The 22,677-nt window shown below is 37.4% G+C and overlaps 2 protein-coding genes and 1 pseudogene across 2 annotated transcripts in view; 2 read left to right on the forward strand and 1 right to left on the reverse strand.

The window, feature by feature from the left end:
* Positions 1-11,999, reverse strand: part of LOC139779590 (BAR/IMD domain-containing adapter protein 2-like) — a 110,693-nt gene extending 98,694 nt beyond the window's left edge. The window contains exons 1-2 of the mRNA XM_071717991.1: positions 11,815-11,999; positions 1,601-1,780 (exon numbers count right to left, since the gene is read on the reverse strand). Of these exons, the coding sequence (XP_071574092.1) occupies positions 1,601-1,645 (45 nt within the window). The 5' untranslated portion in view covers positions 1,646-1,780; positions 11,815-11,999. The remainder of the gene's footprint in view (positions 1-1,600; positions 1,781-11,814) is intronic.
* Positions 12,000-17,102: 5,103 nt separating this feature from the next.
* On the forward strand, positions 17,103-17,981 carry LOC139779585 (uncharacterized; annotated as a pseudogene).
* A 6-nt stretch (positions 17,982-17,987) lies between these two features.
* Positions 17,988-18,702, forward strand: LOC139779589 (uncharacterized). Its single transcript, XM_071717989.1, has one exon. The coding sequence runs from the start codon at positions 18,118-18,120 to the stop codon at positions 18,700-18,702; it is 585 nt and encodes a 194-aa protein (XP_071574090.1). The 5' UTR covers positions 17,988-18,117.
* Positions 18,703-22,677: the final 3,975 nt, after the last annotated feature.

The following is a 22,677-nucleotide window of genomic DNA, read 5'->3' on the forward strand; positions in this document are numbered from 1 at the left end:
GCGCCATATTGCGACATGCTAATGAATTTTTTCCTCTACGGCAGGAACGTAAAAAAAAGATTAATTCACCGCTGGTGCTTCATCGCAGAGGGAAACTAGAAAAGAAGAAAGAAAGATATATATATTAAAAATTAATCCTCTCATTGTTAGCCGTTATAAGGACTCCAGGTTTGTTCGGGGGTGACAAGTGGTCATAATGAACGCTCTAATGAACATGCATAACGAACACGACCTCGTTAAGCCACGTGGACCGGTCGATCGTTAACACGTGTCCTCCTTTTTAACTGTTTCCTAGGGCCCAGAGAAAGGGAGAAGAGGGTCACATAAGGCCGATATGTCGTGGAAATGGAGTGAAAGACGTCCCTCGACGCTTTTCAAGCCGAGTGATTTCGCGACCCAAATATCGATCCGGAGATTCGCAAGAAATCCTGTAGGAAATTCCTGCAGGACGGGCTCACGGAAGTGTGTAAACGAAGTTTCTAAAGGCGGAATTTTTTCGCGGGATTGCGTGCCGAGGGAGAAGCACAAAGTTATAAACGAAGGAAAGAAACACTCGCGCGCTAATATTAAGCAACTGCGTGCAGATTTCTATTGTATTAATTTTTGCAAAAATTGATTCATCGAAATATGTGGAAGGAACTTCATCCCCGAAGGGAACGCCGTATATCGTAACACGTCTCGTATTTCAAATTTCAAATTTATACTTTATTTTACGTATTTCCATGCCAAGTTTGTAATAACCGCTGTATGCCTAAGGCGGGTACGTATACGCTGTGAAATTAATCCATCCATTATCAATTTTGCAAAATTAATTAATTAATTATATATATTATGTATAATTATATGTTATATATATATGTGTATACATATATACGTATTAGCCAAGGAATGTACGGTTAGAGAAAATAGGGACATTCTGTAACGGCGCACCCTCTTTGTACCCCGCACGCGCACCCTCCATACACGAAAACGATCGGCACGCGCGAAGGGGAGGTGCGTGTAGATCGGAAGCCAATTAATAACCACGCGCATACCCCCGTTCTCCCCGGTACACCTGGCTTGAATAACCCTGCTGAAACATAACTGCGCGCAGCGTGATATACTCGCGCCATGGGGCTCGCTTGTCAGCGACGGGACCCCATAAACTCCCGGCCGCGTGATAACGGGGTTAACCAGCGGTTACCTTGTTATTTCGATGCGATCTCCGAGAGATCGTAACGAGGCGTCGTTCGGGGACCGTAGCCGGGTACCGTCGCGATAATTATGCCGGACATCCCGAGGACCCTGATTACAAAGTTAATCTTTTAAATGATCTTCTAAAAAATGCGGATTTCGGAGAAATTTATCGGGCAAGGCTTAAAATTGTATAAAATTTCGAAAAAGTCAATCGTCGTTTAGATTCTTACGCGTTCTCGTGCAACGTATATAAACGTACTTTCGTTCTTCAACGATAATCGTATATCGGAATTGCACTTATTTCAACTACTTTCCAATTCAACTTGAAATTTGTATTTTCCTTGTCAATCCGGGCATGACTGTTCGATAATTGAAAGTAAGTGCGCTCGATCGATCCGCTCGATCGAAAGGATTCGTCACTTACCTTGTAAATCTCGTCGACGAGCCTGGTGAGCTCCTCGGTCTCCATGATAAAAACTCCGCTTTTCCCGGCTTCACAAGATGCTCATATTTTCCCGTCTTCCCGAGACCGGATCTCACGTGGCCGTCCTGCTTTCCCGTGCTCGATCACGACGCACGTTCGATATTATCGCGGTCTCCCGATCTAAAAGGAGAAAAACCAAACAGCGATGATTAGACGGTCACGTAATTCCACGGATGTTCATTAAAATAAACATATGTGTATACAAGTCGATTTAATAAAGTTACCATAAATTAGGAGTCTCTCTCTTGAACATCGTCGATCGTATTTCTCACACTGACGATAACGAAATAAGTAACAGCAAATAAAATACCATCACAATATACAATAATGTTAATAATATTCAATATTATTGTAATCAAACTACTAATTAATATTTGATAATATGCGAATCCACGACTTATACTAAATTTTAAAATACGCAAATCTGCGAATTCTTTTGCAGGTCTTTGACTTCATCGGCATTTCTCTCTGCGTATCCACCTAGCTATTTATCTATTACTATGTTTTTATGATAATGATCGCTAATAGAAAAGCGCATTCCTCACTCGATTGTGACCAGTCGGCTGGAATCTCGAAACGCCGCTTAGGCTAAGCACAGGCTAGGCATTACTCATACATGGAACAGGAGAGGTCACGTTTCCCAAGTACTTTCATTCCGCAAGGACACCCGGTATGCGCGAGAGAGCCGCATAACTTCGCCGCTTTTATCTCCCGACGCGGATCTATGGGCCGCGCGTTAAAGTTGTTCACGGATCGGCGATCGAGGAGAGCGAGCTGAGTCTTTCGTTAACTGCATACAAAAATATAATTATACAAATTTCGCGCATCGATAGATTTGCAGTAATTATTTCTTTCTCACGTAAACCTGCACCTGAAGAAAAATCACCAACGTAAAATACACAAATATATTATATATTTAATTATCGCAAGTGTTACTGATGATTCGATAACGCATTAATCTCTACGCGCGTGTCACTGACAGGAAATAAACGGATCTTTACTCAACGGATTGCCTGAAAAATTGAGAGAGAAAAAAATATCTCCGAACTTATGATATATTAAAGAGAAATTCGCACGCGTGCGTTTTACGCGTAATTTGTAACACTCGTAAAATCGCGTGTATTTTAGCAAGGTACATTTGAACGCCAAAGGTAAACGCCGCAAATAATTGCAATTGTACGCGACGCGCGACGTTGACGTCACGACGAAAACGAGCGGCAATTGTGTGTCACGTGCGAAATACGAAAGAGTGGACTGGCGACTGCAAACGAAATATCAATCGCCGTGACTCTGCGGGCGTGTGTAACATAATAGACCGATTAATAATAAAGCGACTGCTCGACTCACCGTGCCCGGCCGAGCGTGCTTAATTAATAAATTGACGTTTCATAAATTAATCCGCGCGGCTCCGAATTCACAAAGTTCACCGGGCTGTTTAAACTTTATAAATAATCCCGATGGCCCGAGTAATTTGTCAGTTTGTTGCGCGTTATTTTTCACGTTTTTATATTAAATTGGTATCGATTATAGAGAAAGAAAGAAAGAGAGAAGAGGGAAGAATATCTTCAGTCTGGGTCAAATTAAGAAATACGTAATTTTCAATTAAATTTCGCCAGATAAATTCCGAAAAAATAAAGAGCGAATGAAAGTTCCGGGAACACGGCGGGATGTTCCGCCGCCGAAATTATCAATCCATTCGAAATGTGTAATCAAACGATATCGTGATTTGATGAACGAAATGTTGCGAATAACGGCGGAGGCGCTCGTTCGATTTGTTAAATCGCGTCGATCGATGCGGCGCGCCGCGCGCGCAAGCGGTTTCGATCGCGATCTCAATACGGAGCAGAAGATTCGATTAAACGATGAAAGCGCCGCAAAATTCAACGCGGCCTATCGAAAACGCGCGCTTTACCCCTCATTCTCTCTTCCTCCTCCCCTCTCTCTCTCTCTCTCTCTCTCCTCTCTCTCTCTCTCTTCTCGTCTCTCCTCTTCTCTCTCTCTCTCTCTCTCTCTCTCTCTCTCTCTCTCATCTCTCTCTCTCTCTCTCTCTCTCTCTCCTCTCTCTCTCTCTCTCTCTCTCTCCTCTCTCTCTCTCTCTCTCTCTCTCTCTCTCTCTCTCTCTCTCTCTCTCTCTCTCTCTCTCCTCTCTCTCTCTCTCTCTCTCTCTCTCTCTCTCTCTCTCTCTCTCTCTCTCTCTCTCTCTCGTCTGCGAATTCGCTCGTTCGCGAATTTCGCCGACGCAACTTCGCAAACGCTCGCTCACCCCGAAAGCTTTCAAGCGAATTAAATTCTCTCGAATCGTTTACGATAAAATGTTTCCCTTTAATCTCTCTAATCACCGACGCGCTCTGCAAACTTTCGCGAATTTAACAGGCGGACGTGACTAGGGACGCTTTAAAATATCGATACCTCACGCTCGCGCTCGATTACTAATATCAAAGTATCGGTGCCCGACGCTTCTTAGCGACGGAAATTTGAAATAAGCGGCTGCGGAAGGATAAAACAAACAAAAAAATAGTCATAAATAAATCAGGATAGTAAACGAAACGTATGACACACACACTCTTTATAAATCTCATAGAGTGGTTTCACTATTAATATATTGGAGTGATTGTGATATTCATTCCAAAAGAGAGGTTTGTCACTCTAATTTGAGTAAATGCGGGCACTCATAAGATAGGAGTGAATTTTTCACTCAAATTTTTAGAGCGGCTACTCTATCGGAGTGATACGATCTTACTCTTAAGCTATAGTAAACCACGATTCACTAAAGATCGACTGATAAATGACTCTAACAGAGTGAAATTTTCTTATACTCAAAATTGTAGAGTGACATAATTTATTCCTATGAACACACTGATCTACTGCACTTGAAAAGAATTCCCTTTCACTCAAATGGAGTGAATGGCGATTTCACCCCAACTTGTAGAGCGCAATTTTACTCTTTTTCTTAGAGTGGCGAATCACTCAAAGTGCACAAGCTCAATTTTCACTTTTCGTTGCACTTGCATTTCACTCACTTTTGAATGATATATCATTCTTTGATTCTTAGAGAGAGCACACACACACACACGCACGCACACACACACACACACACACACACACACACACACACACACACACACACACACACACACACACACACACGCACGCACGCACGCACGCACGCACGCACGCACGCGCCTACACATCTAGCTTGTTGAATTACATTTATTGAAATAGGTAATAATAACGAAATTAATTAATAATGTGTAAAATAATATATTAATATTACGAATGACTCTCTAATATACATATACGTATTACTCTCTAATATACGTATACGTATTAGTTATAAATTATGTTAATTTAATAATTAATTGTATTATTTATAAACACACCGGTAGAAAGTCAAACAGAGTAATGGATAAATACACGCCTGTTAAATATAAATACTCTTGGCAAAAATCATTGTTTGTCGAAATCGCGTTTAAGACCGCCAGCTCGAATAACGCGCTATCAATCACGTGCATCGGTGCATCGAACTTCTACCGCGTTACTTTCTTCATTACGAGATCCGTATTGTTACATCACTGGCGTGAATATAATGTTTATTAGAGCGGTCGACAACCCGTACCCTCCCTCGCCTCTTTCATTTTCCCCTCCTCATCTTCCTCCGCCTCCCCCTCCTACTCCGGAATTTAATTCCGCTTTCTCCGAGTTGACTTATCGAAACGATATTTGCATAATTTATCCAAGCTATAAACAGAAGCGTAATACTGCCAAGGAGTAATTTATTAAGGAATACATAGCTAATTAGATCAGGTTAGATAATTCTTTAATGTTGTAATAAATAAAAATGATAGTTATATTTCTAATAACAAGGCGACTGTCAAACTTCATATAAATAAACCGAGCAAGTAACATTTACTTCGCCAATAATTATAATTAATCAAATTAACAGTTAAGACTTTAACGACCCAACTGGCTATAATAATCGTCATAACAATACGACCATTGGTTTGGTCAGATAATCGCTAAGACGTTTCGACCATGGATTTTGATCCTTCTGAATTGATGTAATTTTGATTATAAGCATCTTATATTATGTTATACTAGGTTTTTCGCTCGCGCTTCGCGCGGGCTCAAAACCTTTTTTTTCTTTTTAGTCTAGATCCCTTCCCTAAACTCTCTTTGTTCTTACTTTTTTCTTCGCAGACAATTTTTTTTCCACTTTAAGTTATATTTTTCTCTCTTAAATTTATGTATATATAGAGATATATATTCATTTTTCCCGCGCATCGCGCGGATGTACAGACGGCGTCATTAATGCCTGGTCCCCAAAATTGGATGTGTTTCGGAAACTCACTCTTCGTCTCTTTCTAAGGGAGACAGTTAGAAAGAGACGAAGAGTGAGTTTCCGAAACGCATCTAATTTTGGGGACCAGGTATTAATGACGCCGTCTGTACTCTCCGCTGAGCCGCCATTTTTGGCTCACTTTTATTTTTTAAATTATTTTTTCTAATTTTGTATAATGTATCGCATTGCATTGTAGCACTCAAGTCAGGTAGTACAACCCTTTTATTTACTCTCATTTTGATAAAAATTTATACATTGTTTTTGATTTTAAAGAAGTTTTAATTTTTCCACAACATAAATGCCTGTATGTTTTTCTAATTTTCGCAAATTTTGAGATATTGGGCTATTTTTTTTTTGTTTCTCGTTGGAGGAGGAAAATGCCTAATGCATACCGTAGGGCCGGTCCTTAGGGTTATGCCGAGCTCGCACCGGCTAAAAACCTCCAGTTTTAAGAAAATACGTCCATTACTACAAAATTAAACCCCTCGTCGCCATCCCCGAAAATTTAGAAAAATTTTGGAACCGGTTTCCAAAACATCGGTTATGAAAAATTATACACATTATCGCCATCCCCGAAAAATTAGAAAAATTGAATAAATAGTCAGAAAAATTTTAGCACCTGCAGTTTCCAAAAAATCGATACATTAATCAAAAATTAAACCCATATGAAAAATTCTACACATTATCGCCATCCCCCAAAAATTAGAAAAATTTTGGCATTGGTTTCAAGAAAATCGGTCCATTAATACTTATTATTTCTCGTAAAATTAGAAAAATTTTTTCAAAACCGGTTTCCAAAAAATCGATAACGGAAAATTATCCATAAAAAAAAATTCAGCTTGATATCTCAAAATTTGCGGAAATTAGAACAATCACGTACATTTTTTTAAACAGAAATCGGAAACCCCTTTATTATTAGCAATTTTTCTAATTCTATTACATTCTTAGTTCTTTTTTTTGCTACCCCTATTTCATATATAATTCTTTAAGATTCGGTCAATTAATTCCCGAAAAATTGGAAAAATTTCAGAACTGGTTTCCAAAAGATCGGTAACGAAAAATAATACACATCACCGCCATCCCCAGAAAATTGTACCCCTATTTCATGTATAATTCTTTAAGATTCGGTCCATTAACGAATGAGTACTTCGCGGTCAGACAGACAGACAGACGTCAGGTACTTATAATAATCGTCATGACAATATGACTAATGGTTTTGGTCAGATTAATCGCCAAAACGTCTCGACCATGGATTTTGATCCTTCTAAATTGATATAACAATTTTGATGCTTATATTATAAGCATCTTATTTAAATAATTTAATTTATTGCGAAAAATATTACCTCAGCCAGGATTCGAACCTGGAACCTCCCCCATTCCGTGTAGGGTGTCGTACCAATGCGGGGGAGATTCCAAGTTCGAACCCTCGCTGAGGTAATATTTTTCGCAATACATTAAATTATTTAAATAAGATGCTTATAATATAAGCATCAAATTTGTTATATCAATTTAGAAGGACCAAAATCCATAGTCGAGACGTTTTGGCGATTAATCTGACCAAAACCATTAGTCACATTGTCATGACGATTATTATAACCAGTTGGGTCGATGAAAAAGTCTTAACTGTTAATTTCATATAAATAATTTAAAACATCTGGTATTCTTTTTGAAAAATTTTGAGAGATATTATAAATTTAAAATAAAATATATTTTCAAGTATATACAAATTAATAAAATTATATTATATATATTATATATATTATATATATTATATATATCTCATAAATACATCGAATGTTATCTTTATTCATTATCAAGATATCCATATTTAATCATTAAAAAAGATTAAAATTATCTCATTCCCTGATCTAATTTTCTATCTACTCCTGAATCGATTATTCCACGGCGTTTATTACATCCGTTTATTGAAAAGAGTTTTTTTGCTCCATTTTATGGATCAGCGATTCTGAAACTTATTGGTCCGCAATGTTAAAAGAAAAAGGAAAGAAACATAAAGTGGCAGACAAATCCATATACGTCGGTATTAACATAACGCCTTACCATGCACCGCCTACGTGCCGCAGGTGTAATCGGGAGTTCCTGCCTGCAGGACATTGAAACCGTTCTACAACCGTTACGGCAGAGCCGGGCAAAACGGCATTCCTTGGCAGTCGCGATTTCAATACGATCTCGTGAATGAATCCCAGTAATCCTCGATGGGCGCGTCCAGGGAATTTCGCGAAAACTCGCGGATCTCACGTCGAATAACGGAATCGTGCCCGGCGAGGACCTCTTTCGCTGGCAAATTAAAAACGATCGAGGACATGATTTCGAGATATTTCGCACTTGAAATTTTACGCGTATCATAATTCTCATTTCTCTTCTTCCGTTGTTGATTATCGAAGGGTTTGACATGACAAATTTGCGGTCTTGTGGGAATGTCGCCGGAAGATATGTAACGTCCGTCCTCTTTCCAATACACATACATATCTTGTACAGAGGCGTATTAATGATGATAACGCGCGTGCAATATCGGGAACGAGTTTATTAGCGACGCAGTATTTTTCCTTTTTCAAGGCCAGCGAAACGAGGGGAGGGAAGCTTATAGAACTAGTTCTATAAATGGGATTCCACGAGCTGTAAATTGGCGCGAAAAAAAGCTCACACGCACCTCCAAAGCAGTCATTTTATCTCTTTCTTCTCTCCGCGAGAACTAAAACACATCCTTGACTTTCAAAGTCCTTCCCCCCTCTCAACCCCCTCTCCACTTATGCTCTTCCTGTTTCCATTCCCTTCCTCTCTTACATCGTAGCTTTAATTATCGCCTCAAAGAGCCCCGCCCTTTGCTTTATTTATCCATCGATGACGTTCTCTTACCCCGCGCCGTCAAAGAAATCCTCAGGGACGTTAATTAACCTTCGAACGCAAAAAAGCGGGACTGCAAAAACGAATATGGGTACGCCCATATTCATTGCAATAATGAAAGGAAGGAAACTATTCTTTAACCCCTTTCATCGTGCGCCATATCATTTTGCTTCCGACAAAGTAGGATCTCGATAGCTCCTATTTCAAGAGGGATACGTAATCGCATGTAGCTTACTTTCATGTAGCAATACATTATACATTTAATTTCCGAACGTAAATAAATTAATTAGTATAACGTTAATTTCGCTTAAAGTATTAAATTAATCTCATTAAAAGAATTGAAATGAATTACAAAGTAATGAGAAAGATCCGGAGAAAGATTTTTATAAATCAATAATACTTCATGTATCATATCATATAATTTATACATTCAATTTCCGAACGTAAATAAATTGAGTGTGTAACATTAATTTCGCTCAAGGTATTAAATTAATCTTATTAAAAAAACTCAAATAAATTGAAAAGTAATGAGAAAGATACGGATTCGCAGAGAAAGATTTTTATAAATCCACAATTTCTACAGCAAAATTCAAAAAATATGCAAGCGTTTTATATGTGTTTTAAATAAATAATAATAATATCGGCCATTATATATTTCGGTTGGTTGATCTTCAATATACATATAACTAGCTGTTTACATTTCAGTTCGTATCTGTTTCGTATCTTAGATATTGGTTAAACCCGGAATATATTCGTGAATTGTAGCGACTGAGCGGCTCTAAAATCGCACGTTTACATATCGCAAACGAAGGATACGACGAGAACGTACGATACGACGAGGACGACGATAGGCGAGCGGGTCAAAGAGAAGGAAATTTGCATCGTGGCGGAAATCACACGCAGTAAAGAGTTAACAACGAATTACGAGCTGCAATGGACCCCGGTGTCGACTCGTGAATTATCTGTCGGGACATAAATTCCGATTTGCAGCTGACATTCGGTACCGTTCAATACTCAGCCTCACGCTTATACTGCATTTCACTCCTTTTTTTCTCTTTCTCTCTCTTTTTTTTACCGCTTCGATAATGGCGAAATGGGCCAGCCATTTTGCGCGTTCGACTTATGAGACGCGATGAAATAGAAGAGATGAAAAAAAGGAAGGAGAAAAGCGAAAAAGAACGAGGTAGAAAATCCGAGGGAAGAGTTCCATCGGCGACGCGGAATCGCTCGCGGATGATTTCCGTCGATGAAATATTCATAATTTAATATGTCCCTCTTCCAGTTGTCGTCTCCTCTTTTCCCTCTCTTATTTGGGCGGGACAGTCGTCGCTCGAGATGAAATATTCATCCTCGAGATGACGATGATGTCGGTCCGAGAAAATGCGCCACGCGTCATCGATTTCCTCGCGAGTAATCCGAGCGAAGTCCTCAATGCAACGCGCGGTTTTGCGATTCCTCCAATCTTTTCCAACCTTTTAATCCTTCTACTCGATCTGCGAACTAATATCCCGTTTTCTGTTTCAATCGGGATTTTTCGCGAACGTAATTCCCTTTTGTGTTACGCAATCTCTCTCCCTTTTGTATTTTAATTTGACAATTTCTCTTACGCTTAGGGAAATAACGAGTAACTTTCTTGATATTTCCGAGAACCCATCTCCGAGATATTTTTCCGTGCGATTTACATTTTACGCAATTTTCAATTCTTCGATGTATCTCGCGGAAATATGTATTTCCGTATTTCTGTACTCGTTAGTTTCGCAGCGCCAGCATGACTTCGCAAATATCCGGCCATCGACGAGCTCCTTCGTCAACGTAAGATATTTCGTGCGTAAACTTCACGTACAATTCGTTCACATTTTACAGAACTCTTAAATTCAGCACGTATATTTTTTCGGGCATTTATCCAAGAGAAAAGCATAGGGAGAAAGAAAAGGAGACACACGTACAGAATAGAGTACAATAGACTGAAGAAAAGAAAAGAGAGAGAGAGAAAGAAATAAGGAAAGAGAAGGAAAGAAGGGAGGAAGGGGAAAAGGGGAAAGGGAGAGAGGGAGGGATTTAGGGAGGGAGAGAGAGAGAGAGAGAGCGCAGGATTTCGGCATTTTGCACTCCCGCATAGAAATAATTCCAAGAATCATACAAGGTCGTAAACATTCGAGTCGCAAAACATTACGTAGCACGGGTCTAATGACAATTGTCGCTACAAGTTGTATGCGGTGTAATTCAAAAGAAGACCGCAATATTTGCCGAATACGTTCGAGATGAGAAATAAGCGAGTTAATAACAGAGTTTCTCTTTGATGCGTATTTTAGGGCAATCGAGAGAAACGAGATGGAGAGGGAGAGAAAAAGATATCGTACATGTTATTTGTTGGGGAATTCAACAAGAATCATGATAGTTACAGTTTATGCGTATCAGATCTATTTTTTTCGCGTATAAATTAAAAATTGTCGCGATCAACTGAAATCTCTCATTGTCAGACAACACGCATGTCTAAAAGACGTCGTAAAAAACATCTTTAAGACGTCTTTCAGACATACATATCTAAAATATGTCTTAAATATATGTCTTTACAACGTGTTTTAGACATGCGTGTTGTCTGGGATATACAATCTCTCTTTTTTTTGTTGAATTATTGTAGCTTTTTCCGTTCTGGAATATTTTTTTACGACTGTGTGAAATTAAATTAAAACAATTCACCTCACGTTCTGCGCGCACGAGCGTTTTCCACTTCAATAATTGAGGACAAAATTGATACAGGAGCTCCAATCAGCAGTCCCAATTCCTCGTATAATTACCTTACGGTATCAAATTGTCGTAACCTACAGCGATGTTAAAAAAAAAACCCGTCGCCGAGCTCACGTATTCCAATGTTCGCGGAACATTTCGGTGTCACGTTCGCTCCGAGCGACCGTAATTTTCCCTGCCGGTCGGCTTACGCGAGGCTCACCTGAGATCCTACGTAGGAGAGTCAGTGGATCCAGAGATCACGGGTGGACGAGTATCGAACCGCCGCGCCAGACGGAGGTAGGTGCTGCTCTCGGGAGAAGAAACGGTTCGGAGCGGAGCACCTCGCGGACTAGCGTACGACACAGGGACGATCCGCTTGGCACGACGCGCGCGAGATTACTGACGCGGGACGCGGCCGCAAGAGCGGCGGAGCCGTTCGGCCGGCTCGGCGCGGCTCGACTCAACGGGGGGTAGGCACGCGCGTATCGTACACTCTCAACCCATTAACCCTTTGTGTCTTCGAGGGAGAGAGAGAGAGAGAGAGAGAGAGAGAGAGAGAGAGAGAGAGAGAGAGAGAGAGAGAGAGAGAGAGAGAGAGAGAGAGAGAGAGAGAGAGAGTAGTTTAAATAATAATCTTCCCCGCAGCACTGCTCACCCCTACACGACTCCCGAACCCGTAGCGGAGTCCTTCGGAGGAAACGACGGGAGTTCGCGTGGAAATAAAGTCCCTTGCATTGTATAACTGTATACCCTCGCCCAAAGATATCCGAACGTTCGTGGGTGTGTCATGTTCATGGAGAGAGATAAAATTAAAATTCTAGTTAACCTTCGTGATCTCTTGCAACAAAAGTGTGTATTACAATAACGATGTTTGAACGTTTATGAGTAATGAAATTTTCTAAATGTTAACGTTTATGAAATAAGTTATGTTTAGAACGCGTGGCGTTTGTTTTCTTTGTCGAAGAAAAAATGGCATTAATTTAATTTGATTCATTACTGATAGTTGTTATTCGAGAGACTTTAAAAAATCATCAATTTGAGGGGAACAATATTTTCGTGAAATTTTCTCGTTAATTCGTGAAAAGACAAATGTCATTATTTTAGTATATATTTTCATTGCAATACAAAAGTATGTAATAGAGATGTACGAACTATTCGAATTCGAATTTCTATTATTCGAATCCGAACTATTCGAATCTAGATGGCTCAAATACGAATCATACACATTGTCAATTTTATAAAATCATATTTCCCGTTAATAAGCAAAAGTACACACAGAAAAATATCGTTCTACAGCCAAGAAAAGCAATTACTCATTTTATTTTATTTGGTTTGAGTAATAGTTTTCTTCAACAAAGAATATTTTCTTAATATTAGTTTTAAGATATACTTATCATAAGTATTAGAAAAGCTTATCATCATGTGCTTAAAAGAAGAATTTATTCTTCTTTCAAGTATATTCTGAAACTTTATCTAAGAAAAGCAACATAAGCTTGATTTGAATATTTACTGATTCTTTAGGTAAGAATATGAAATACTTGGCTGTATAGAACAACATTCTTCTAGGTTAGGAGGTTTTCGTGCGCGGTCCGGAGGGGTACAGTTTAGAATATTAAAATTCCTGTCATCAGGTGGACTCGAACTCGGTTCCTCGTGGTTATGAGTCTGATACTTTATTACTAGGCCACATCTCTGATTATATTCTTAGTGCTGCAGTATCTAGTTTTGACAGAAGTGATTCATTGATTTCAAGTATATTCTGTAAACTTTATCTAAGAAAAGCCACATAAGCTTGATTTGAATATTTACTGATTCTTTAGGTAAGAATATGAAATACTTGAAATCATAATGAATCACTTCTGTGAAAACTAGATACTGCAGCACTAAGAATATAATCAGAAATGTGGCCTAGTGATAAAGTGTCAGACTCATAACCACGAGGAACCGGGTTCGAGTCCACCAGAGGACAGGAATTTTTATATTCTAAACTGTACCCCTCCGCACCGCGCACGAAAACCTCCTAACCTAGAAGAATGTTGTTCTATACAGCCAAGTATTTCATATTCTTACCTAAAGAATCAGTAAATATTCAAATCAAGCTTATGTTGCTTTTCTTAGATAAAGTTTCAGAATATACTTGAAAGAAGAATAAATTCTTCTTTTAAGCACATGATGATAAGCTTTTCTAATACTTATGATAAGTATATCTTAAAACTAATATTAAGAAAATATTCTTTGTTGAAGAAAACTATTACTCAAACCAAATAAAATAAAATGAGTAATTGCTTTTCTTGGCTGTAGAACGATATTTTTCTGTGTGTATATAATGATGTCTTAGAGATTAAGACTTAATATACTCGTACATACGCAGCAATCTGTAGTCTTGAAATAAGATATATATTGCGTTAAACAAAGAAAACTTGCTTGAATAAAGTCATTTATATAGTTCAACCAAGTTGAAATATTTACAAGAAGACTATAGATTGTTGCGTATATTGTTGAGTACCTATACATTTTAATTTGATACTTTTTTTTCTATGTATATAAAATATAATAAATTTCATCATTTTTTTAGACAACTTTATATAATACGTGCTCGGAAATTACATACTAAAATATTTCAGAAAAAAATTATTTAAATTGCTCCCTAATAGCAATTTGTGATGATATTTTTATCACAAAAGTGAAAATTAAAAGAAATTTTACTTGCAATTCTTAACTCGAAAAGTCAGTTTGAATTTATGACAAAATCTGACAATCTCTGCTGATATAATTTATAAGAATTTTTATATTATATGTTTCGGATATTGTTGAGAATCTCTGAAACTTGAATCCCTCGTGGCTTATTTTAAAGAGTTTATCACACAATTTATAGTCGGCATTAACAACAAATTACTTCACAAAGTTTTAATCGAAAACGCAGCACCATTTAATTGAACTTTTCCTCTGCGGCCTCCTCGGTCAAGAGAGAGAAAGGGGAAGGGAGAAAAGGAATTCAATTAAAAAGTACCGTGTGACTATATATGCTAATGTAAATTTAATACGCGGCGCGCACATTTTATTACACATTTAGCGACAAATGTGACTATCTCTCTGTCTTCCTCAAATTTTATTCTTATTATATAAAATGTAATCGCGTAATCAGATTAATAGCTGCAGCATTATATCATCGCGTATATATGAACAGTACGCGATGAAGATCATTATTTTCGTGACTTAAATTGCATCGCGCAAAATCAATTTTGATTATTTATTATTCTAAATTAATAATCTCAATTACGAATAAATAACAATGTAATTATCGTGTTAACGATATGTCATCATACACACAGAATACGATGAAAGTACTCGATATCGAAAGCGCAGCATCGCTGCCACGATCATATTCGCCGCCGACGTTTCGAGAGTGTGTCTCCGGCGAGTTTTCTCGCCGAGAACATATCTTGGATGTGGTACGAGTTTATGGGGTCAGTGACGAAAGGAGGACTCACCATGGAATGTGGTAAAGGCCGGAATGAAGGTCGGTACAAGAGAGATTCTACCGATCGGTCCATTGGTCAGTCAGTCGGTCGATCGGTCGATCGGGCGGTCTCTCGCTGGCCGTGTTTCCGATAATGGACTCGAAAATACGCAGATCGAGAATTCCCGCGCCAATTTCCCCGTTCTCGGCTCGCTTAACGGCGCTAATTAATTTTACAGGCCGTTCGCTGCGACTAATCGAAGCCGCCCGCCAAATTCTCCCATAAACAAGCCAACCGAGAGGTCCATACGGTGTATAGCGACGTTGCACGATATTTAATTATTTTTGCGAGCACCTCGGTCACCGCCTAATCAAATAATCATGACTAAGGTAATCATTATTAGAAATTAATCAAGTAACAGAATCAATTAGTAGCATTGATATTTTATTGATATGAAAAGCTCGAATTTTGGATTGTTCGTGGCAAATTTCGGGAATTTTTCAACGTGCAGCTGGTAAAAATTCTTTTAAAATTTAATCTAACGGAAAACTGAATTTAATTGCGAATCGCGTGGATGTACGAAGAAAATAAAAAGAATAGTTAGTATGGCATTTATCCGCCTCGTCATAGCAATCATCGTTCAATTTCCTGGTTTTTGTTCGCTTGCCGTTGGCGGTTTTCGAATTTTTTCGGAAGCACGAAATAAAAAATTGCCACCAAGTTGGCATGCAATGCGAATTATATCGAAACACAAATCAGCGCCTCAAAGGCATTGTAACTTTTGTTCAACGAATCCAAATCTGCTACCTCAAAGAAGTCTTTGATGCACACTTTCGATCTCTTGTTATTCAATCGTTGCTTGTAATAGAGTCAGTGGCGTAGCCAGGAGAGGGATTAGGGGGATGAATCCCCTCCTTCCCAAAATTTTGGAACCAAATATGAGAATAAAAGGTTGAAAGCGGAGAGAGAAATAAAATTGTAAATGCTTTACAGTCTAAAGACAAATGTCCTGAACGACTGTAATGATAATTGATAAGATGGCATGTCTGTCGTACCGATTACACAAAGTACGCAATCTTTTTAAAATGCTCAGGCTTCTATTATAGTCCTTTAAAAGTAAAATGACGTCGTTTTTTGTTTCATTCAGATGTACAGTTGTGGACAGAAAAGTTACAAAGATATCTAAATTATTTTACATTGTATTTACTTACCTTTTCACTGTAAAAAGATATAGCTTATTTCACACATACAACATCAGTGTCCTAAACAAAGTACAGCCATTTAAATACAAAGGCATATATTATAAGCAGGGACTTTTTGCCTACTATTGTCTTTGACAAGTCATTCTAAGTGTCTTTATAACATAATTCGAGAAAGAAATTCTTTATTTTTCTCAAGTTTATTTCAAAAGTTCACTAGTTACTACCTTTATACATATAATATGCACTAATGTGACAGTGTTAGTATTCAATCTTTTTAATAATATCTCTCTCCGAAATCAAATCTTGGCTACGCCCCTGAATAGAGTCATATGTGATCGAATATATATTTTGGTTCAAATTCTTTCCCGAGGTTCAAGGTTCTCTCCTTATAAGTCGAATCCAGGCCAACGAGCAAACGAGCGCTAACAAAAACGGATAAACAATTTGCTTAAATTAAACAAGTAACGAACATAAAATGGGGAGACATTGAGAGTACAATGCGGCTATCGGTGCATGAGTTATCCGTCTAACATTTTTTAATTAGTAATAAAATATATAATTGTGCATGGAACATTTCGGCTCTACTTTAAGCCATCTTCAGCGATAACAAGTAAAATGAAATAATTTCACGTTTTCTGACAAACTACAGATGAGTATTTCCAGATTGAATGATCTAAAAGCAGTGTATTTATCCGGAAAGAAAAGAATTATGGATAAGCAGTATAGACGAAATTAGTTCGAAATCAACTGAGTATTTATATGTATGTGAAGTAAGTAATCAATATTGTTTCTTCTGTGTTATAAAAATAGAAATACTGACTATATATAAAAAAGTTGTATAGATACATTTTGCAAATGAAATGTGGGAGAAACCACGAGTTGACGGGAAGAAGAAACTGAAATGCAACGCTGTGCCCACAATTTTCCCTGCTCGATCAGTTCATGAAAACATTAGTGAGAAACAAGATGATTGTCTCGAATCAGATGTTCCTGATGTTACTCCATCAATATCGAGTAATTTTGCAGGTCCTATTACTTTTAATTACTTTCCAGAACTACCGAAATTAACTTATAATATATAATTATGTTACTATTAATACTTTGTAGATTCGTCCACTTCTAACTATTTAAAAAAAACACGCAATGAAGAAGTTGATGAAGTTAAATGGCTGAAGAAACAAGTGGAAGAAGCCAACAAAAAACTTGATTTGGCTAACAAAATTATCTTGAAAAGTAACCGATGCAACACTCAATTAAAGAAGCATATTAAGAGATTGACTACAATGCAAAATAACTCAAAGGCCCGAAATTATCCAAATTTGGAATCATCAATAAAGCTATTATTTAATGATGATCAAATTAAAATTCTCACGAAGCGATCTTCACGTGGCTGTTCGTGCTCTAATGACACCATAAAAAAAGCACTTAGACTGAAGTTTTCCTGCGGTTGTAGTGGCTATCAAGAGTTACGGGATCAAAAAATGCCTTTACTGTCTGAACGTACACTCCGGAAAAAACTGGAAAGTATCCAGTTCAAAGAAGGGATTTGTAACGATATTTTCAAATTGTTAGAAGATAAGATAGCTTTGTTTAAGGACGTTAGAGAAAGAAATTGTACGCTTGTACTAGATGAAATGGCTATTGCACCAGGACAATAATTTGACTCATCAACACAGTCGTATTGTGGAATTGCATCATTTTGTACACGTAAAGGTATGTCTTAAAAAATAAATCAATTACAATTAGGTATGTACATACTGTGACTTTTTTCCTCTTGCATCATTACGGCAAATTGTTTTTCCTTTTTTTTTCGTTATCATTCTTTCCATTTTTTTTGCATTTTTTCTACCCGTTTTTATAATGTTTCTTGCTTCTTCGTGTTTTCTCATGCATGTAGGTGAAAGTGCTGAAGCTACGCATGGTTTGATTTTTGTACTCGATGGTATCTTTTCACGTTCGAAACAAAATGTCGCTTTCTATTTAACACCTGACAGCTATGACGAAGCATTGTTACACCCTATCGCACTTGAAATTATTCAAAAAGCAGAATCCATCGGACTTTACGTACACAGCGTTACAAACGATATGGGACCGAATAATTTAACGAGGTGGCGTAAATTTCTTGTTGGTTTTGCTGGACGTTATTCGACAGTAACAAACTCAGTTACCCATCCTGTTGATAATAATCGTAAGCTTTGGTTTATCGCTGATCCTGGTCATCTTTTAAAGAATCTAAAATTCTGTTTGCTTAATAACAAAACTATTACCTTGCCTACAAACTTCATAAGTGCAAATAATCTTTCTTCTTCTGTGGTTAATTGCTCGCATGTAAAAGAACTTGCTGAGTTTCAAGAAAATTTACAGCTAAAACTAACACCGAAAATTAAAGTAGACGATTTTTCGAATGGCACTTTTAATAAAATGAAAGTGAATAAGGCTGTTTAAGAGCGCGCGCGATTGTAGTCCAGGAAGTGGAGAGGATCGATTTGATATATTTTATAGTCAGATTTTACGCGTAAGCAACGATCACTGAATTTATTATTACAATATTGGTAAATATGCAGAATTTGGGCCTCCTCACCGATTTCGTTGAACTTAGGCTTAATCGACGCGTTTTTGCGTGAAACGAAAGAATCTGGCAGAAAAAAGTGTCGCTCTGCCCCGCGAAACGAGATATTAACAGTTAAAGTTGACGACTATCGACTTATGAGACCTGTCATACCGACAAGATGTAGCGACTACGAACATGCCCCGCGGCCACATGCGCATGCTCCGTGGCCGCACGCGCATGCAAGAGGTCACGTGACAACTGTTTGGTTGGTAAGTCAGAAGTGTAACATAATTCGAAATGATATTTCCTATGTAGGTTAGTGACGCGCTTTAAACACTTAAATACTTTTAAAGCGCGTCACTAACCTATATAGGTTAGTGACGCGCTTTAAATAGTTAAATACAAAATATCTGCTTTAATGAAAATCACAACTTCAAAATAATACATTCAATTTTAATTATTTATTGGATTCATATTAAGATCTAACATTTCTCTATCGAAAAAGCTGTAAACTGTACACACGGCTGCGTCGCATTTGTCCCAATTGCTACAAAGAATAAAAAACAATATACTTGTTTGCTATAGTTATCAATTAGGCTGGTAAGTAATGGCAAAACATGTAGTAAAACGTTAACGATATGAATATATAGTTACAAGTGCCTATATGTTAAAATAAATATTTCTTAATTTACAGGCGCCCATACTCAGCATATTGAGCGTGTTTGGAGAGAAGTTCGAGCAAATATTCCAAAGTACGGGACTCGATCGCACCATGTCGAGGGATATTTATTCGAATTTCTATTTAAACACGCTCATCCTAGGGCTGAGAGAATAAAAATCTTCTTCGACGTCATCGCCCAGATGTATCCTCCATTGTCTACTGTCGAGGCCGGGCAAACAGAATAACATTTGGAGACACGTTTCGACATCGGAACAAGAAACTGTGTTGCAACATCCACACTTCTCACAATTAATATTTGATACACCCCGTTGCGAAATAACATTTTAATATTTGTTGTATTAATAACATTATATATATATATATTAGATATTTAAATACATTTTTATTATTTGTTAATTGGATTGAAATTTAAATCTAACATTTCCTGCAAATAAACGCTGTAGCTGTATACAGCGCTGCGTCGAATTTGCCCGAATTCCTACAAAGTATAAAAAACATAATAATACTTATTTGCTCATATAGTTATCAATTAAAATTAAAAGAATTACCTCGTGCTTTAAATAACGGAATCTATCCTTAATATTCCGCTTCCTCTCCTCTGTGTATGCGTTTTTTAACGTAAAACTTAAGATATCATGCAAAAAATCTTCGGAAATATGATTTAAAATTGCAAAATTCACAATGATCATTCTGTTATGATCCTTAAAATTTTTCTCCCAAAACATCTTTCGAATAAATTTCGGCCATGTCTTCGCATCGCCAACAACATCTTGTACCGTGAGCCACGGATTATTATGTATTTGCTCAACTGAATACGACATTAGTAAATTTGGAGGTTGTAAATAACGATCCGAAGTTGAGCGCGTTAAGGTACGTCGCTGCACATGTGACCACGGAGCATGCGAATGTGGCCGCGGGGCATATTCATGGTCGCTACGTCACGTCGGTATGACAGGATTCTTAACCTGAGAGTCGTCAACTTTAACGCTAAATATCTCGCTTCGCATGGCAGACCGCCGCATTTTGCTGCCAGATTCTTTCGTTTCGTGTCAAAACGCGTCGAATGAGCATAATTTCATTGATATTCGAGGTGCAGCGTGTATTCTAAATAATTACCATCAATTAATATTGAAAGAATTACCTCATGATTTAAATATCGATATCTATACTCAATATTGCGCTTCCTCTCAGCTGTGTATGCATTTTTAGCGTGAAAGCTAATTTCTTTTCCGATAAAATAACGTTTAAAAAACTATTATAGAAACGTTTTGTTAATGATAAAAACATTTTAGATAAAGACATTTAAAATTCCTACTTTTCACGTCTTTTGAACGTGTTTATGACGTCTTTGAGACATGCATGAGAATGTTCTAGAAGCTTTATGCATGTACCATGTATGACGTCTATTCTTTTTCGAAGAAATTCATGAACTGGTGCACATTCGTGCAATAAGTTAAAGTGAAACAAAATATACTTGTCTCACTCTAACTTAATTGCATTACTGATGTGCACCAGTTCAGGAAGTTCTTCAAAACGAAACACACATATAAATGTTCTTTCAATGGCCACGTTCAGCAGAATGTTTATTTTGCAACTGTTGGAAGTTTTCTAAGCTCAGATTTGTCCGATGACAAATAGATAAAGACCGGTAGGACAAAATTAATTTAAGTAAATAAGTGGATATATGTGCATGGATAAAATGATTTATTTTGTGCAATAATAATTAGTGCAATATAAATTTAAATGTTTCAAAAAAGGCTATTAAAGCTATTATATATATATAGATAAAGCAAATTATAATTTTTAAAGGAAAAATTTAACAAATAGGTATTTTTGTTAACTGTAGAAACGTAAAAAGTACGTTTCTTAAATCATGGTTTCAAAAACATTTTTGTTCAACGTTTCTTAATGGTTCTTTACGGTTATGAAACTATGTATACGTTCAAAAAACGTATATGAAACTAATATGTGCTACCTGGGTAATCGATAAAAAAGGCTATGAATATGTTCTAGCAGGCCGATTAACGCCAGATTGTGTGGAAAATATATTTTCTTCTGTTAGAGCTAAACGACCTACCCCGAATGCTTTGCAATTTAAACAAAATTTAAAGATTATCGCGATATCAAAATATTTAAAGCCAGTAGGTAACTCTAGCTATGAGAAGATGATAGAGTTATTGCTGGTGATTTTTTAAGTAAGCCCAAAACAAAAGAAATTTTAAAAAATGCCACTTGTCCCTGATTTTTCCACAAAGGTCATAAACTTAGGAAACATTGAAATAAATGTGTTATACTACATTGCCGGATATATTCTCTCCCGTATTTCAAAATATAACGTTGTGTGTAAATTGTGTTTAAATTCCGCTGGATCTGTCACATACAAACCGATTTCAGAATGTACAAAATTTGTTCAGTTAAAATGTTTTCGACGTAATACGCTTTTTTTTGTCAATAACAGAACATTTGAATACTTTTATGAGATGGAAATTGTTATCAGGCAATATCTTCCATACTTGAAAACGATGCAAAAAAATATGATATAGTAAATTTTTTTTAAGAAAAAATGCAGTGCATTTAATGCGATGCGTTGAAAAACTGCCATAACATACAATCTAAAATAATGATGCATTTCATTAGGTTTCGACTTCGAATAAGTAATTCCAAAGTCCAATTACCGAACAAAGTTTACAATAGTATAACCATGGCTACCCACACAGCAAAATATATCTGAGATATAGCCAGATATCTTTATGCCTACAATTTTAAGTCAAATCTGAGATATCTTATTTTCAGATATTTACAGAATATCTACAGGACTCGATATCACATTATATCTTTGAAAAAGACATCTCTGCAACATTTGCATTCGAATATATGGCCGATTCATAGTTATAGCTCTTATATTTTATAAAGATCAACTCAAGTTTATTCGTAGCCAATAAAACAATCCTAGAGGACTTGGACGCCATACCGATTCGTCCCGGCGAAAGCCACACGCCGCGTGGGAACTTAGAAAATTTTCACTCGGACAGCGCCGGAGGTAACGACCGCGGCGCGAAAACAACTCGCCGCGAGGGGACTTAGAAAACTTTTGCTGGAGCTGCGCCGGAGGTAACGACCGCGGCGTGAAATCAACATGCCGCGAGGAGACTTAGAAAATTTTTGCTGGGGCTGCGCCGGAGGTAAC

The sequence above is a fragment of the Temnothorax nylanderi genome, unplaced genomic scaffold, assembly GCF_030848795.1.
Source record: "Temnothorax nylanderi isolate EJ_2023f unplaced genomic scaffold, tnyl_v1.0 TNYL_tig0233_pilon, whole genome shotgun sequence".
In the NCBI taxonomy this organism is placed as follows: domain Eukaryota; kingdom Metazoa; phylum Arthropoda; class Insecta; order Hymenoptera; family Formicidae; genus Temnothorax; species Temnothorax nylanderi.

Coding starts and splice junctions, on each gene's coding strand:
- LOC139779589 (XM_071717989.1), top strand. CDS start 18,118: ATGTTTCTTGCTTCTTCGTGTTTTCTCATGCATGTAGGTGAAAGTGCT.